Here is an 18,964-nt window from a genome sequence, read left to right on the forward strand (position 1 = left end):
TGTTTTTAGGCTAGAGTATCCCTGAAACACTCAAGACACGTGCAAGCTGAAACCAGATGATGCCACAGTAAACATCACTATTTTTTCTATATGTGTATCAATCTGCGGGTAACAAACTGCTCAGGCGTCCCTAGAAAGATTAACAGCTTTACTGTTTGCCTTTACCCATGTGCTGCAAAATACACAAAACCCCAGAGAAGCTCAGGATTCGCCTGACGCAAACATCAAGCCTGTCATCATCAAGTGAACACGAAGAGACGTCTGTCACCTGTGACCTCTAGGAGAATGAATGACGGGTTTGACATCATTATGTTTTGCTCATGTTTGGAATATCTCTGCTGCTTTGTGTCTGACAAAACACACAAACAACAGTTGTATGCTGGCAGTAAAAATGGTACAAACATCAACATAAATCTTCATGGTTGTGGAATAAACTACCTCCAAGAATGGACACAGCCATCTTTTTTTTTTCAATGCATGGTGTTGTTTTAATTTATTTTATTTAAAAAAAAAAAAAAAAAAAAAAACACTAGCTTGACACGTTTCCAACAAAACACACTGTTCATTTCTAGTCTATTTAGTTCTTTCTGGGCACAGGCAGATGATGTGGAAAACACAGCACTGTGAAACAAGACACTCACTGCTTACAATTTAAGATTCACTTTGCCACAACCTAAGCTGACATTTGTGCTCCAAGCCAAACAGACCATAAAGGACAGTATTTTTCAAGATTGCACGACTAGAGAGAAAACATAAAATATTTTTGTGACAGACACTACTGAGAAACAAAAGTGGTTGCTCCCCCCAACACATACCTAAAAGAGGCAAAAAAAAAAAAAAAAAAAAAAAAAAAAAGCCAGAAATATGTAGACTATATAAAACCTCCTGTTAAAAGTTAGTTTCAGTGCATTATGATCTTTTAGACCCTTTAAAATTTACTGCAGAATTGGTACTAGAAATCATCTGACCTCATGTTACCTCTCTAATTCTCCCTTCTACACTGAACCACAGAGACATGCAGCTAATAAAATTATTTAGATCAGAATAAATGCATATATTGTGCTTTGAAAATCATTGTGTCAGTGTGATACTGGTTCATCTTGTGCTGATACTGATACTGCCCTGAGTCATGGTGTGTTAGAGATAGTTTAAAGATAGTTTTGGTGTCATGTTGAGAGTTGCCATTATGGTAATACTGAATTGAATGAAATCATTTAATTTGTTTCCACGGCTGATTTGAGAGAGTTGTTGAGATAGGAGGCAAAATCCTGAAATGAGACAAATGATTTTTTTTTTTTTTTAATCTACACAATGTCACTCAATAGATACAAGAAAATTCTTAAAGTAAGTTTATTTTCTTTTCACTTGTTTAAAGCCCCCAGTGCTATGTTAAATGACTATGATGGATAGTTTGCCCTTTACACAGTAATGTTGTGTTCAGAGTGGCTGAGGGTATCCCACATTTCAGAGGCTGACATGCTTTGAAGCTTCTATAGCTTGTGACTGTTGATTTGGTTGATATGTGGGAATATTTTATGTTTATTATATTTTCCTCAAAAACACTTGTAACACTTGTAAAAAAAAAAAAAAAAAAAAACTTGCAACATTTATAAACTAAACTATAAGAAAACAATAATTTCCATTTTTTCTGTTTTACTTGCTTGTTTTTTTTTTTTTTCCTGTGGTTTGTCATGATTGTCTCTGATTCAGAAATGACCTTTTACCTCTTGAATTGCATAAAAATTGTATAAAACTGTTTGAAACTGTATAGCATCATAGCCTTCAAATCAATAAAACACATAAAACAATGTAATATTCATTCCTCTGTCGTGAAGATTTCAAACTTACATTTGAAAAATGTAATCAGAAAAAAAAATCAGCAGTGAGATACATTTGTAAAAAGACAGTTGTGAACTGGCTCACCCTCTGTAACCTTCACCAAGAGGTTCAGTGCAAGTAAACTAAATGTTAACTCACAGTGATCATTTATCCTCCTTAAGTGAATTGTCAATATCGGTGGTTTAGAATAACCCTCTAAGCCCTTACAACCACTAAACCAGCTAACATATGACACTTTCAAAATCCAAGGATGACCTCTTACACTTTGAACCGTGAAAGCCTTGGGGGCTGGGGGGTAACCTGGAGAAGAGCAGCGTTTGGCTGCTGGTGACTGCTGCACAGCAGGTGTTCAGGCTCTCAAACTTCTCCAGTTGCCACTCAAGAGCTGCAGAATGCGCTGTGGTCGCTAGCAGAGTCCCACCGGGGCTGCAAGATGAGATGATCTCACAAGAAACATAAACATATCTTGAGCGTTTGTTTGGAAAAACTGAATTATCCTCAAATTTGTTTTCTTACTGCTTGTGTGGTATCAATAAAATAACCTTTTGCAGGTGAACTATGTGAAATTATAGAAGGCACATAATATAGTTTTGCCAGATGGTCTGTTGAATGTTTAATATTTGCATTTCATACACTGGGAAATGTTCACAATCAATATCACTATCTGTTTTAGAGTTCAGGGCAATTATTTCATTATTATCATAATTCCCTTCCCCATATCTTGAACTGCCATTCATGATAATAACAAGAAGAACATTACAACAACAATACAGCTACTACCAAATACATGCTGTCATTATTGTGGTTAATATGATATGGACTGTGAGTATGATCATTATTGTGATTGCTTTTTATCATCATCATCATCTTCTTCCTCTTCTTCTGAAATGTATTATAGTTCTTACTAAATTAGATTACACTATAACATTATCAATAATTACTTAATTACTTAATTAATTATTGTTATTAATGCTATACTATTATAGATTGTGAATGATTACAACCCTAATCAACATGATCATAATAATCATGTTCATATTCATAACCATAACCATCATCACAATCAAAATAATGCATATGCTATTATTAGAATTATATGAACTTGTCTGATTTATAAATGTCATCATCAATCATCAATCAAATCTTATTTAATTGGAATGTCATTCACTGACAATCAAAATGGCTTTTTGGTTATATTATCAATAATTAGCAAAAGCATAGTCCTAACTTCTGTTAATTGAAGAGCTAACGTATCCGTTAGGCCATAATTACGCATTTCAAAATACTTTTTAGGTCTTCCTTACGCTGAAATGGTTATTTCGGGGTTAGGCACAGGTATTGCATATCAATTGTCAATCCTGAGCCTGCATCAACAGTGACAGCCAGAGAGAGTTGAAAAGGTCTTCACATGGACTGTTCATGGCTTTGATTAATGGTGCTCATGATTTAACACCTGCTGTTTTAATGTAGCCACTGTAAGTAACTGATCTCAACATGCTTGCGTGAGCGGTGTCCCCATTTTAAATAGCTACCTAAATTTATCATCTTTGTGGAGGTCATTTAAACCTGTATGTGTTCACATTTTGGCAGAGAGAGATGTCCCCCAAAAAATTACCTGAACACTGATCAGAGACACACTGGGCAGAAAAAACAAAACAAAAAAAAAAAAAAAAAAAAACTTTTAAATTTCCTGGAACAATGTATGCACACTACTTTCCATGTGGAGTGAGAGCTTTCAGCTTTATCTGCTCACCCTAAAACATGCAATCTTCTAAATATCAGTACAGCAACACAGATGGAGTTATTTATTCTCCTATTATTCATCTAAGTGTGTCATCATTATCTAAATCTGAATATTATGCCAGAAGAATCTGCAAACTGAAAACAGACAAACAACAACAACGAAAAAGATTTCAAAGTTTATCTCCTGCTCACAAAGAGCATAAAATGGGTTGCATATCATTTAACAGCACTTTTCAAACTGTGGCAGATGATAAACTTTAAAAAAAAAAAAGATGATAAGTAAGCCATGATGTTCCATCAGGTGAACATTTAAACAAATTTTAAAGGGCACTAAGGGTAAAACTGTGACTTGAGGGTGAAAAACATATGGCTTCACACATACTCAGTGCATATATCTCCCAGTCTGATATCAATATGAGTGAGTGTGCCCTCCACATGAGACAACTGTTTGCCCGACCCCTCCCTCCTGCATTCCACGAATTCGGGGCCCTGTCCAGAAACAACACTTGTGTCTCCAGCACTTGGGAAGATCTCTAATAACTGGATTATTATTATGCAAGATAAGCTAATTCAATATCACCCCAGATACAGCTAAAGATCATTACTGATCACCAACTCGGCTCACTTTCGTCCGGATCCAAATCACGGTCCAGGGGTCGGAGGTGCGGCGAGCTCTCAGCAGATAACGCTGAGACAAATCCCAGGCTGCTTCTGAGAATGAACAGTTGATGTTATAATAAATTCTTTTGAGTGAATGGCACCAGCTGACAGTGAATATTTTTTCTCCATCTGGGGTAGGCAGCTGTTTCAAACAGAGGGCAGAGCGCTGATGGTGTTCTTATGTCCACAAATATTGTAAGTGCCATGCATTTAATCAATAACATTCAGCTGTCAACACGTATTGAGAGTGTCACAGTGGGATAGGCCCGCAGGCATAGTGGCTGATTCACTTCTTCCATGCCCTCTTGACTTATATCTCTTTTGTCACAGCTCAGGGGGAGAAAACAGAATTTGGTCACTGGTGACAGTAAATGAAATACTTATGCTAAATTCCACAAAAGGAAAATCTAATTTTAGAGTAAACTAATAGAGAAAACTTATAGGTACTTTTAAATAATGTTAGGTAGGGAAGCAGTAAGGGAGGGCACGTGGGGAGTTGGGGTGAAGTATTGAAGTAGAAAGTAAAGTACATAAGAGTTTTGTCAGATGGTCTGTAATTTTTTTCCCTTGCATATAATAAACTGGTCCATCTTCTCAATCAGTATCACCAGTTTACCTTAAACTTCAGGACAAAGATTTCATTATCATTATTTTAAGATAGCATTCATCAACATGGTTTCCTTTTCTATATCCTGAACTACCAATGATGATTATAACAAGAACATGACAACAATACGGCTACAACTACGACTGTTACTACCATTGCCATAATGACAATCTTCTTCTACTAGTTTTTCTTCTTAAATATAATATAAAGTACTTATACCAAGTTGTATTAGACAACATATTACTATCAATTATCATATTCTATCATTATTATAATACTACAAGACAGAAAAAGCAGTCTTAGTAGTGCAAACAAGCGCTTCTAATACAGTTCAATGTCGTCTGATGTGTAAAAAATGGATTTTAAAGAATGAGCATAAATAATGGGGAGGAGCTGTTCTTCCAAGAAAGGTGCTGAACTCTTGCATTTCTACTTTTTAATGAAGGGGGTTTTATGAGTGCTCGTGCCTCTTCCACAAACTTTTACAACTGTGCTTTAGATGCACACTACGCAACACTAAGTACGGTACGGCAACCTGTCCGCTCTGGAGATCCGCATTAACGAGAAGTCAAGGGGTTTTCCTTGGGACACCCCCGCTCTCTCTCTCTCTCTCTCTCTCTCTCTCTCTCTCTCTCTCTCTCACACACACACACACACACACACACACACACACACACACACACACACGCACAGACACACACACACACACACACACACACAGTCTCTCTTTCTCTCACACACACACGCGCACAGTCTCTCTCTCACTCTCTCAAACTCTCTCTCTCGCTCTCTCTCGCTCTCTCTCTCTCACACACACACACAAACATACACATAACCCCCCCCACACATACACTCTCTCTCTCTCTCTCTCTCTCTCTCTCTCTCTCTCTCTCTCTCTCTCTCTCTCTCTCTCTCACTTTCTCTCTCTCTTTCTCTCTCCTCCCTCACTCTCCCAATCTCTCTCCTCCCTCACTCTCCCAATCTCTCTCTCTCTCTCTCTCTCTCTCTCTCTCTCTCTCTCTCCCCTCCCTCGTCTCTCCTCCCTCCTCTCTCCGTCTTCCCAGTCGCTCCAGCCTGCAGAGTTTTCCGTCCTGTGTCAGGATAACATCGTTAACAAGACCACCTGACGGTAAGAACAGACTAAATGGAAGCAGTGGAGAAAACTCTCACTTACCGAAATGACACTGGACTTTACAGAAAGCTGCTCCCAGAGGACAAAGACAACACGGACAAGGGACGCGCCGAAACAAAAGGCGACGAATCCAATTATGTTGACCTGGATAACTTACTCGATGTGAAATCAGAAGGCGCAAAAACTGTTAAAGTAACTTTTACCGGCGAGGGAAATCAGCTCGCAGTCATCAAATGCGACACACTGAGACAAGGAGAAGTGGAAGAATGCAGTAAGAGCCATGACAGTGAGGATAAAATCATTTCAGATGAGTTTGTTGAGGAGCACTCAAAGGCGAAGTGGACCGGCTGCGCGCCTGGTTCGGGTGAGCTTCCCTTGGAAATGCTGGTACTGACTAAAGTTGCCAACACCAATGTGGACTCGGAAAATGGGAAACAGCTCCAAACCGAGCTCGACCCAAGTGATTGCAATGACCATGTGTGCAGTGAGAGTGATGAGTTACAATACACTGACATGTATTTGAACAGCAGAACAGAGTCGGATGACGGTGCCAGCGCGGTGCTGTCGGACCACTGCGAGTCCGACACGGTGGAGGACGAATCCCACTATATTACCACCCACGAAATCCAGCTGACAGAGCTCGACCACGACGTAGATTATGACCTGGGACGGGGGACCTGTTGGGATTTCGAAGACGACAACCTTGTTTACTCGTTCGTGGATTACGCCTCTTTCGAGAGCGATGAAACGCAGGAGGGGACTTTGATACTGGAAGGCAGGAGCCAGGCAAAACTGAAAAGCAGCAAGACGCAATCTAATATCGGCGGAGCGGTTGTCAGCACCGAGCAGGACGAGAGTGATCTTTGTGACTCGGATAAATGCCCAAGCTCAGATGAAAGCATATGCAAAAACCAGTGCAGCGACAATGGTGGGAATCCTGCGGGGCAAATTCACTTATCAATAAAAACCTCCTCCAGGGCAGTAAACGAGCCTGAAAATATCCTTGACAATGACATCTGTGGCCACAGAAAACACGTGGGAGACAGGGGCCACTTCTTTTTTGCGAGCACTGACGCCAGAGCGGATACCATGTGCGATACAGCCCAGTATTTTATCCCTGCCCCGGGACGTCAGCACCTTGCAACCAAGCTAAGAGGGAAAGATATTAATGAGTATTCCAGCGGAGCGTCCAGTTCGATAAGTGAACTGGATGACGCCGATAAAGAGGTGCGTAATTTAACCGCGAAGTCTTTCCGGAGCTTGGCATGCCCCTACTTTGATGCCATTAATCTTCGCACCTCCAGTGAGTCGTCGGTGTCAGAATATGGGCTCGGGTTAAACAAGTGGTCCGCGTACGTGGACTTAAATTATGGAAACATATCACGGGGCAGAAAACAGAGCGTAATTGCGCATAAGAGCTCCAGCGCAACATTGGCAATGAGTAAGGCTGCAAACAGTAAGAGCAGACAAGGCAAGTCCATTAACAACATCAGAGCTCCCCAAACCAAAACGTTTGAACTGAACAAGAAAATGGCAAGTTCTCGGCAAGCATCCTCTTCCACCAAAAGATTGAACTGAGAGGCCCGTTTCAGCCAAAGCCAGGTGAAGTTATAACTATGACAGAAACACTGAATTTCCGCTGCAATGTTGATACAGGGGTACCTGAGGGTGTAAGGCATCCAAAATGCTCCAAGAATGTACAGTCCAAGGCTGAAGTCACTGGGACTGTGCTGGCCAAATCGGGGTGTGAGCTGCCATATCAGCACAATGATGATAGTATGGGGGATACACACAAGAGGGCAATTTTTGCATCAAGTCTGTTGAAAAATGTCATTTCCAAAAAGATGCAATTTGAACAGGAGCGGAAAATGGAGAGGGGTGAAATTAGCGACACATATCCCACCCACTCCCCATGCTTTCAATGCAAAGATCAAGATGTGATGAAAGAAAAGGGTGCGTCGAGAGGTGTGCACAGGCAGACATCAGAAACAGGTTCAGGGTTCACTGTTAATTCAGTGGATGATCAAACTCTTGAGCGCAGTAGACCCAGTTCTTGTGAGCCTACAGAGGAACAGAAAAACAACAGTGCATCAGCTGACTCAAATACATTAGAGAAGGGACACAATGAGAAGAAGGACTCAGGTGAGCCTGCAAAAGGACACCTTAACCGCAGCCAAAATAGTGCATTTACATCATGGAGAGAAGGTGAGCCAGAGCCTGAAAAGGAGCCTGAAGTCCCCACAGCTGTAGGTGACACAAAAGAAACTACAGCAAAAGAAGAATTAGATGCCAGCGGCATGTTGACCAAATTGTCTCAGCTTTTTGTTCCAAGCTCCCAGCTCCTTACAAAAGAGAAGGATATTGCAGAAGACTTGTTGAGCCATGCACCTGTCGCAGGCACACCCACCGGTCCACAGAAGTGTGAAAAAGAGTACAACACAAGCAATAATGGAAACATGATAGGAAAAGAGGGAAACGAGAAGGCAGGGAAACCACCTGAGATAAAGATATGCCTGAGAAGTGTGAAAGAAAATAAAGATTATACACTAAATATTGCCAACTTGTTAACCCCTAAAATAAGTTATAACACTGTTAATACATTAAAAACAGCAGGTGACACCAAATGCCAAGTTCTGTCTACATCAGATAAGATTCCAAGCTTCACAGTTAGAGACATAAGAGACACCAAATGCAAGTTTCAAACACCAATCTATCATGTCAGAGATGTGCGTAAATTGGTAAAAAGTTCCTATCGCTTTGTTTCTTTGGATAATAGTGACAGTAAAACTTCCGCTGCTCCCTCTGCTGCAGCTGACACACAGGATGATAAAGGCAAAAAGCAACCAGTTAAACATTCATTGCCATCTCCAATTGTGATTAAGTGCCATTCTGTAAAAACAAAGAGCAATGTTAAACAACACACTGCTGCAACCGAAGCATCATCACAGAAACAAGCAGAAGCAGGCAGATCATCTCCCAAAATTTCCCCCGAAACATCCAAATGTGACACTGCATCATCACATTGCATGACTAGCAGGATGGCACCTGTTTTAGCCAAACAGCTCAACCCTGACCAATCAGAGCTTCACCCCATTATTGAAACCAAACTGGCGAAACAGAGACAGGAAAAAATGCCAGGCGATACAGCTGAGAGGAGAAATGAACCTAAAATACCCAAACAGGCTGCACTGGAGAAACTAAAAGCTGCAGTCAAAACAATGGAACAGCTGTATGTTTTTGACAGAAATGAATGGAAACGTAAAACCCAAGCCCCACAGCCCATCACAGACAGCCATGTGCTTTCACTTATCGCCCGTGAGGAGCAGGGGGTAGAGGAGCCGGGGACAGTGATAGAGAGCAATAAATTAACAGACCCAGATGCAAACACTGACAGAATTTCTCAATCTTTGATCAATACCCCCCAGTCAGAAACATGCAAGCCCCGAGAAGATAAAGGATCTCTGAATATCATACATGTTCCATATAGTGAGGGTACATTCAAAATTCAGTCACAGCAAAACAAAACATTCAGTAACAAAAGTGTCCTCCATTTTGGGAATAGTGGTAAGACGCAAGTCAGCATAAGTTCTCTGAGCAACAATATCCCACAAAGCTCTGTGTTGCAAACATCATCTACTGTGAAAGGCTCTGGCTCCAAGACCGCAATGGCTCCGCTGTCACTAAAAATTGCACCCCCAAAACGTGGGCAAGCAGAACAGGGAAAGGTCAAAAGCAGTCCCACCAATCCCACTGTTACACAGGGCAGCTCAGACTCTGAGAACTATTTAGCCATACCTGGGCTAGGATATACAAATGAAATCAAACTGCTGAATCACAAGCAGATGCCTCCACAAGAAGTGACTTCTAATGCCAGCCAAGTCCACACAGGTGAAAGCAAGAGACCTGACCAGGCTGATCAGGCTTTGAAAATGTCTCAGTTTGTCCTGGAGAATCAGTCACTTGAGCAGCCAGCCTCCTCCATCTACCATTACCCGGCGGCAGCTACAGCTGCGCCACAATCACGGGTGTTATGCTTCTCTCCCATCATCCCCACTTTGTCACCCACCCCTTCTGTTGGAGAGGCGATCCCACAAACCCAGCGGAAAATGCTTTTGGACCCCACTACAGGACACTATTACCTTGTGGACACACCAATACAGGCTACCACCAAGCGGCTGTTTGACCCTGAGACAGGTCAGTATGTGGATGTACCCATGCCCCATTCACCTGTGGCTCCTGTGGCCCCTGTGGCCCCCATCACCCCTGTGCCCATGTCTGTGTCACCCCTGGCGCTGAGCCCAGGGGCATATGCACCCACCTATATGATCTACCCAGGCTTCATCCCCTCGCCCACTCTGCCTGCCCAGCCTGTGCCGCCTCAGACAGCATGTCTTCCTGGGGCTCAGGATGAAAATGGGGAACAAGTAAAACACGGCAGACACTCTGGGCAGAAGACAGGTGCTGAGAGCCCGTATTACAGTGCAACAGGAGAGGCTGCACAAGTGCCAGTGCAGCTACCTGTGACTTTGGGGCATGTCACCACCAGGGGAAGTGCAGCGACCTCAGAAAGGAAGCCAGTTATCAGCATCACAACGCAACAAGGTCCAAGAATCATTGCCCCTCCCTCCTTTGATGGAACAACAATGAGCTTTGTAGTGGAGCACCGGTAACCACGAGGGCATACACATGTGAGTCACTGTGAGCATTTCCACACATTTACACTGTATAGCCTAACAATTTTGTCCAAATATTGAACATAATACATTTTCCTTATAAACTAATTAAGCACATGGGGTTTACTGTTGACCGTCACTATTCTTCTCTCCCTCTTTATGACTGTGAATTAAAGTGTACTTCCATTTGTTTAATATGTTTCATATTTGAAATGGAAAGAAGAAATGTAAAACCTACATTTTAGCAGTGAACAAAGCAAAATTGCCTAGAGCTGATTTAAGTGAGGACCATTAAGACAAAACAACAACAACAACAACAACAACAACAACAACAACAACAACAACAAAAAAACACAGAGTAAACATGTAATTAATTGCTGAGGCAGACCAACAACGAGAACCTCGACTCACATATTTAATCACCTGATTATTTAACTTATTTTTTGACATTTAGGTCCAAAAGATCCTCTTTTAAATGAGCCCTCTGCAATTTTGCATATAGTGCACTTTTAAGTCAATTAGTTAGAATACCTTTGTGCCATACTTATCTTGTTATGCAAGACAAGTCTGGTATAGGTTTGTAATTTATGAGAAACATACTGTGCAAAATAAGCTTTTAGTTTCATTATGAGGTCACACACACTTAACAAAGTCCTGCCTTGGGATGTTGGTTGATATTTTCAGGCTGTTGATGTAGTAAACATGGCAGACTAGAGTAGCCCAGTATTAATGCGCTACATCATCTTGTCCATTATTTGGTGATGTGTTGCTGAAATGGTGCTAATACGGCGGTCCGGCGTGGCTCCTGGCTGGTGTGTCAATGTTAATAGACATGCAGTCACTTCACGACAGGTAACTTGACTCTGATGAACTCTGGCAGGGCTTGGTGGGAGATAGGATTTTCAGCCTCGGCCTGGAGCAAGTCAGTTGAGTTCCTTTTTCTCTGCATTACACACCGTCGGGCTATTTTGATAGTGTGAGACAAGTTTGTTTACATGGTTTATTCTCAGGGTTGGAAAGTGTCACAGGAAACTATTCCAGTCAGCGACACTTTGCTTGAGGTATTCTTAATACGTGCCATAAAAGCTTTAATTACTGAGATAACATTTCAGGATATTAATGTGTTTGTCCTGGTTCATCCCATTTCATTTCATTTCCTCGTTGATGCCAGAGTTGGAACAATCCTTTTTCTTGTATGATTATAGTAACATTAAAATCTACTGTCCTCCAGTCCACTGTGAAGATGCAGTATTTACTAGATGACCAATGGTTGCAATTTTTAATTGGCAGCATTTTTTCCCCTTTTCTTATTTCTAATAATTAAAAGCCAAAAAAGTGCTGTTTGCCGGTGGTTCACTGGATGGCAGCTTAGATTATTCAAATCACTGTGAAATTCAATTTATAGGGCAGTAACCAAATAAAAATGTGTGTGATCTCAAATGGAGTAGAATAACTTACAGTGAAATGGTTTGGTTTGTTGCAACAAGATTTATATATTTTTAAAATCTATACAAAATGATTTTTCTGTTTTTCATATGTTTACAGATAGAGAACAAGTACTTGACATCTTTCTCTTTTTATTTCAAGTCACAATACAAGCAGAACAGGCTAACTACAGTTTAAAATTAATGTTTAGAAGCCTCTTTTGATGTTAGGCTGAAACATCTCACCATCTGTCTTCTTCAGTTGGAGGGCTGACATTTAGATGAGGGATTGCACCTCTGTCTCTTAAAAAGTGTCTTATTGCACAAATATTCCAATCATTTGCACCATATAAGATGTTTCAGGCTCAACTGTGTATATAAGACGGATTGAGGAACCGACACAAAAATGACTCAGAATTCATCTGAAACTGGTTATTGTATGTACAGGATCTATCATTTCGTTTTTCCATTTCATTTTAAAAGCACTGAAATTACTGAAAGTAATAAACAGTTGGAAGCACACTAATAATAGAAAAGCTGGACATACAAACGTGTTTTTATTATTGATGAAAAAAAGTGAAAGGAAAGGACAAGAAAGGCAGAGAGGAATGAAAGATTTTATTTCTTATATAATTCATACATACAAGTCCCTGTCTGTGACTAATACACACACACACACACACACACACACACACACACATATAGATACACACTTACAACTACTCACAACCCATTCTCAGCTAATGTGTCAGAGCACTGATACAACTGCATGAGCATACATGTCAGCTGGACGGGTGGCAGGCAGGGGCCTCGTAGAGGGTTGAGTAGTGGTGTGAAGGGGAACACAGGGAGAGTGTGTGTGCGTGCGTGTGTGGGGAGATGGGAGGGTGGGTGCGTTTTGGACAGAGCGCCAAGGGGGCATGGCTGGGATAGTGATGCAGGAGGAAAAGGTCAGGCAATGTAAAGTATTTGTTGCGCTGATGCAGGGAGAGGACAGCTGCTCGGACAGATCAGATGCTGCTGCTGCTCCAGCTTGGAAGCGAGTCTGCAAGGCTGTGATGGGGTCAACTTTTTATAGCCCCCTCCCCCTCTGCTTTTTCCTAAAAGGGGAGAAGGAGGTGGGGAGAAGTGCTAACCTCTAGCACTCCTATGTAAACAAATGAAGCAGCATGCCCTGGCGGTGATTTGGCTGAAGACGGTCAGCTGGTTTAGAGTCAGGAACTGCAGATGTACTGAAAAGGCTCACACCTTACCTGGACTTTACAGTGGTAATATTCAACTTAGTATTAACTTTGTATCAGCTGCGATTCACAGTTGAGTCAGTGTTTATACTTAACTTCATGTGTCTGTTGTAAATAGTCAGCTTTGTATCAATATACTATCAGTTCAGTTGTTAGTTAGGGTTACGGTTAGGCTTAGGTTGAAACTGATTCAAAGTTGATGCAAGAGTGGTATTTAGTTTAAAAAATGTATAGTAAATTGATACAAAGTTGATATTAAGTTGAAAAAAAAAATCTAAACTGATACAAAGGTGATACTAAGTTGAAAAGAAAAAAAAAATCTACCAAATTTGATACAAAGGTGATACTGTGTTGGCACTAATGTAAAACAAAGTTCATATGAAGTTGATAGAAGGTTGATAATTTATTGAACACTAAAACTGGGCAGTCCAAACAAAGGGTTACCCTGAAAATTAGTTGGAAGTTCAGTATATTGCAATAATAAAAAACACTCACAGATGAGAATATAACCATGCTAAGTAACTTAATACATGTTACATCATATGCTCAAATATGCAGCGTGAGATCATTTTCTCCTATAACATAATCATACCTCAGTTTAACGTCCATTTCCTTTGCTCTTTGTCAGCTTTAGATGTCTCCACTGGGAAATCTTCATTCACTGTAACGGCAGTTTTCACCACCAGCCCACCAGACCCACTCCACCTCATCACATCTGCGATCGAACCCCTCACAACTTCAATAATTTCAACTCCCAACTCTTTTTCGTTGTTTGTCTAACAGCATACACTGTGGTAAAAGTGCAGCACTTTGTAGGGTAAACATATTTATCAATGTCCTCTGGCCGCTGCTCTGCCTTTTGCTATATTGCAATGCTATTTAATACTTTCCATTCAGCTGCTGTCTAGAACACTGATCTGTTGAAATGCTATTTGTGCACTGCAGCATGTCCGTTCAAAAGGAAACAAGGCAGGCCTTGTATCACAATCCGTATTTCTAGCTTTTTTTTTTTTTTTTTTTTTTTTTTTAATCAATTTGAATTCATTACAGTGCATTAAAGACACAAAACATCTCATAATAGATAGTTATTAACTGTAAATTTAACCTTTTGAGCTTTATTTACCTATTTTTCTGAGGACAGGGACCACTTGTCTGCACTGAATTTTGTAAACTCCAGAAAATATGGTAAATTATTGTAAAATTTCAACAGAATTTTATGGTTAGGGCTGTCCCTAGCTGAGGTAATTACCTGTTCACTGCTTTTTTTTTTTTTTTTTTTTTTTTTTTATCACACTGCTACCCTTGTAGTGCCAAGTCTAATTCTGTTCAATCACAGTAACATTTCCATATTTAGAGTCAGCTGGTCATACTCTTATTGAAGTAGGTGCATCCTTTGTGTCAAGTGTCACAAAATGCTGCTAAAACCCGCACAGCTGATGTACTGTACTATATGATGTGATGTGTATTTATATTTTATGCTGAAAGCACTCTCCTTGTATATTATTGTGTCATGAGATGAAAAGAGAAACACACAAAGTGTGTTGCTCAGACTAAGCAGAGCTGTGACTCTAGTTCAACAAGTTACTTTGGTATAATTGTCCTAAGTAGTGTTGGGCTTAATGGAGCCAGTGCCAATTGAAACTTTTAGGGGATAACCTCCTCTATTTGGTTTTGGTTTAATTTACACTTCTGTGTAAGGAGAAAGGAGATGGTGCATGTCTGTCTGAATTTGTCAGTGTTTGTGGCTGAGGCTATGCGTGGCATTTCAGCACTCTGTGGCCATACAACAAGGAGTCAGGTTACTTCACTGTAGAGAGGCGCTTACAGTAGCAGACATACAGCACTGGAGACAGATATACAGCTAGGTCTTTAACTTTGCTACCTTTGCTTCCATATGGAGGCATGTAGGTTTCCTTCTGCATTGGCCAAAAAAACTACATCCAAAATATTATCAGTGACCTTATTAAGACCTGATTACTGTACAGTGAACCTCTGATGATATATCCGTTCTCTCTCCGGTCTCTTGTTTCCTTTTGAATCTGCAGTGTAACAACAGGGCTCAGTGCTTTGTAAAGGTGCTTTTCTTAAGCTATATCAGCATCCAGTGTGGGGATGATGCATACCGTAGGTTGCTGTTTGTAGCATGTTTTCAAAACTAAACACAAACAAAAGGTATTTGGAGCTGCTGGTCAGTCTATGTACCTGAATTCTGTAAAAATACATGTTATCGTGCCTAAATGTGACAACAAACTTTGTATGAGTTGCCCTATGAGTTGATTTCATTAGAAATAATATGAATTCATGCAGTGGTTTGGAAGACTTGTTGGCTGTGTAGTAGATTGGACATGGGTTGCTCTTGATTCTAGAGTAACTTGATGTCACATGATCTGATGCATTTTGAAATGAAGTGTAATTCAAATTTGTACACATAATTAATTAATAATAATCCTATCTTAATTAATAATACTAAGCCTTCATAGTTACTTGTCCCTTACGTCTTTAAGAGCAGTGCTAGCAAAGCATTTATTTAGTTAAAAATTGAGACCAGTTGCACAAACCCCTCCACCACCTTTAAGAAAATTGCTAAACTCTGAACTGGACATCTTTATTAATGCTTATCTTGGATTATGGCGCAAGGGATAGTAACATCATATCATGTTTATTCCTAAATTTCAGATGTTTCAATAATGAAAATCATGATTTCACCATAAGTAATATATGATATCAGATTGGTCATTTGTCCTGTTATTTCCCTGTTAAATATAATATAAATCACAAATATATTTCCGTTTGTATGCTCCAGTAAATTAGCTATTCTAACGTTGTCATGAACATGTTATACATGAAACCCACATGGATATATTCAGTTTATTGAATGACTCTTATCTGTGAATACTATCATGATGTACTTAATGCACTTGGATTATCACTCTCTTGTCACCAACACTGGCAGCAGTGAGTGGCTGAAAACATTGGTGATAGTAGTAGCACTATGAAAATGAAACAAATATGTAATTGTTTTAGGTCAGTTTTGCCCAAGAAATGCACTATAACAAAAAAATATTTTTTTTTGGTCAAAATTTTGTTCTTCAAAATGTCCTCCAGCAAACATACTGACTTAAAGGCTTTATGTGGGACACTGTTTCTAATGGAAGAGACTGGCTCGATCAGTGCTTGCTTTTGAAAATATTTAGAGTGATGGCTACTTGAAGGTGAGATGGTTAGAGACATGTGCATTGTGTGAAAGTCCAAGCACGAAGGGGCACCAAACTGAAGGAAATGCCATAATGGCTGTAAGGTGTGGAAGGATGTCACATCAGGGGTGTTGTGTGTGTTTTAAGCACAATATTTAATCATGTTAAATGGCTGCCTCAGAAGGAGACAGAGGTCAGTGTGACAGCAGAGAGACACTTGAAAGGAGAAGTTGTGCAGTGTTTGCACATATAAGCTTGAAAGCAATGAAATATGACAAGTGAGTGTACTGTAGACTGCCAAGCCTACATGTGTCTGGAATAAATTCAAAATGCAAGCTAACTGAATATGTTTGTGTCCATTTATATCAGTGTAACTCCAGTTGACTCAAACTGAAATGGTTCGCCACAGCCCTTAAATTTCCTAAAGGCTTCAAAACCCAGGTGAATTCAGTGTGCAAGGCCATTACTGTGCTGTTAGATTAAATGTGAATCACATATGTAATGAAATAGTTTTCTGTCTTAGATAGAGCTTGCATGCAGATATGGGGTTGCACCTTTTAGGAGCTGCTGGTTCAGAAAAAGCTGGAACATAAACAGTCAACAAAAACTTTCCTAACCTTAGAGTTAGGATATATTTCAAAGTAAAATCCCAAGAAAAGATCCTAATCAAGTTAAAAATTACTATAGCAGTATATGACTTTGTTTTTGTAAAAACAAAAACACCTTGATAGTAAAAAGTGTCAAACAATGTATGTCTCACACACACTTTTAAAGAAGAATTTTGTATACACTGATAATTACCAGCTGACAAACACTGCCTCCACAGTTCCTGTCAAATATGTAAAATACTAATATAGCAGTGTTGTGCAGTGCATGCTGTGAAAAGTGACTTTCTGTGTTGGCTACATTTGTAACATTTCGTTTTACTTCCCTGTCTTTTTCCAGCTCTCTGTGGTTTATCAACAAAGCTGGTAGAGGTTCATCACTGAAAATATACAGTATAAACAAGAAATGACAAGGGTCAAATAGATTTATGCTAATAGAAGTGCACATTAACGTTTTGGCATCCACCGTCGTGCAAGGTTAGCTTTCTGGTGACACTGAAACATCACCCGGCCTGAGGCTTAAGTTTAACCTGACAGTTTGCTGCTGTGTTGACTCCGTTGCCATGGACGCAGCGAGACTGGCAGACACTGGTTTGCCCCCAGCTGCTCTCAGTGGTTTCTAAAGAATGTACATTAAGGCCCAGTTGTTGTGTTTGGATGCCAGTAAGGGCTCTGATGTCACAACTGTGACACCAGAAAAGTCAAGATTTATTGCCTCACCTGGATCCACAAGTTTGTGTTTCATTCAGGCCTCCACAGTTTGTCTCCTGCTCAGATGTACCGCAAAGTTCCATCCAAACAAAAAGCCGTTTTGTGACTTTGAACACTACAGCCACTGCAAATAAACATCATACTTGTGTAGATAAAAATATATGTAGGTGAATGTCAGAGTTGAAACTCTTATTTTGTCATTAAGGAACCTGTCATCTTGAAATTTTCTCATTTCATGTTGACAGATAGTTGACTGCTCCACTGGAAACCACCAGGAGGAAATAGGAGCTGCAACACGGGGATCATTGATTTTCCATTTAAGAGGGGCACGCAGTTCAAATTGTCAAATACCGCAGTTATGTGCTTGTGAGGGTAATACGCTGGGCCGAGCAATATCTCTTTTAAATGGGACAGTCAGCTTACTCTGTATGTCTGAAATGTTGTCAGGGTATCAAAACTCATTTGTGAAAGATCCCATGCATTATCTTTTTCCATTTTTTTTTTTTTTTTTTTTATATTTTGCATTCTTTGTTTGCTAAAATCAAAATCCCCAAACAAAAAGATGAAAAAGCCTCGAGTGCACATTTATTTTGCAGCCAAACTAACAAACTGATTTCAAAATAAGGAGAGTTCACTGTGAGCCCATTTACACCCGTTACCATGCACTGTGAATGCTCAGCAGCCAGTCGGATCACACTCATTCACATAAAAATCAGGTGTAAATATACCCATGATGCACTGGATGATGATGAGAATGGATTATAATCTGACTGCTGAAACCACATGGGGAGGTTTGAGACAGATTGTGGCACACTGTCATTGCAAGTTGGCAGAGTGTTAATGAAAATATTTCTCTGAGGCACATAATTATTTCCTCCAATTTAAAGCTGACAGACAGGAACGACAGAGGGAAGGCCTGAGTGGATGGCAATTGGATTTCTGCCGAGTGCACGTTTTTGATAACAAATGTAAATGTAATGTGGATAAACTGCATCTAAATACAAGTTGCATGAATGCAGTGTAGATGTGGTCAGAGTTGCCCAAAATATTCTTTATCTTAAACTACCTACCAGTTTCTAGATAAGCAGAGCAATTATGGCCACATACAAAAAATATTTTAAAAGTGATGGATTAG

At 40.1% G+C, this 18,964-nt stretch overlaps 1 protein-coding gene across 1 annotated transcript; it reads left to right on the forward strand.

Moving 5' to 3' along the window:
* The first annotated feature begins 5,964 nt into the window (after positions 1 to 5,964).
* Positions 5,965 to 14,053, forward strand: LOC115362020 (uncharacterized protein C4orf54 homolog). Its single transcript, XM_030055781.1, is given in 4 exon segments — positions 5,965 to 7,545; positions 7,548 to 8,501; positions 9,627 to 10,669; positions 13,948 to 14,053. Coding segments are annotated over 3 exon segments (3,531 nt in total). The 5' UTR covers positions 5,965 to 5,993; the 3' UTR covers positions 10,652 to 10,669; positions 13,948 to 14,053.
* Positions 14,054 to 18,964: the final 4,911 nt, after the last annotated feature.

The sequence above is a fragment of the Myripristis murdjan genome, chromosome 1 (assembly GCF_902150065.1).
Source record: "Myripristis murdjan chromosome 1, fMyrMur1.1, whole genome shotgun sequence".
Classification (NCBI taxonomy): domain Eukaryota; kingdom Metazoa; phylum Chordata; class Actinopteri; order Holocentriformes; family Holocentridae; genus Myripristis; species Myripristis murdjan.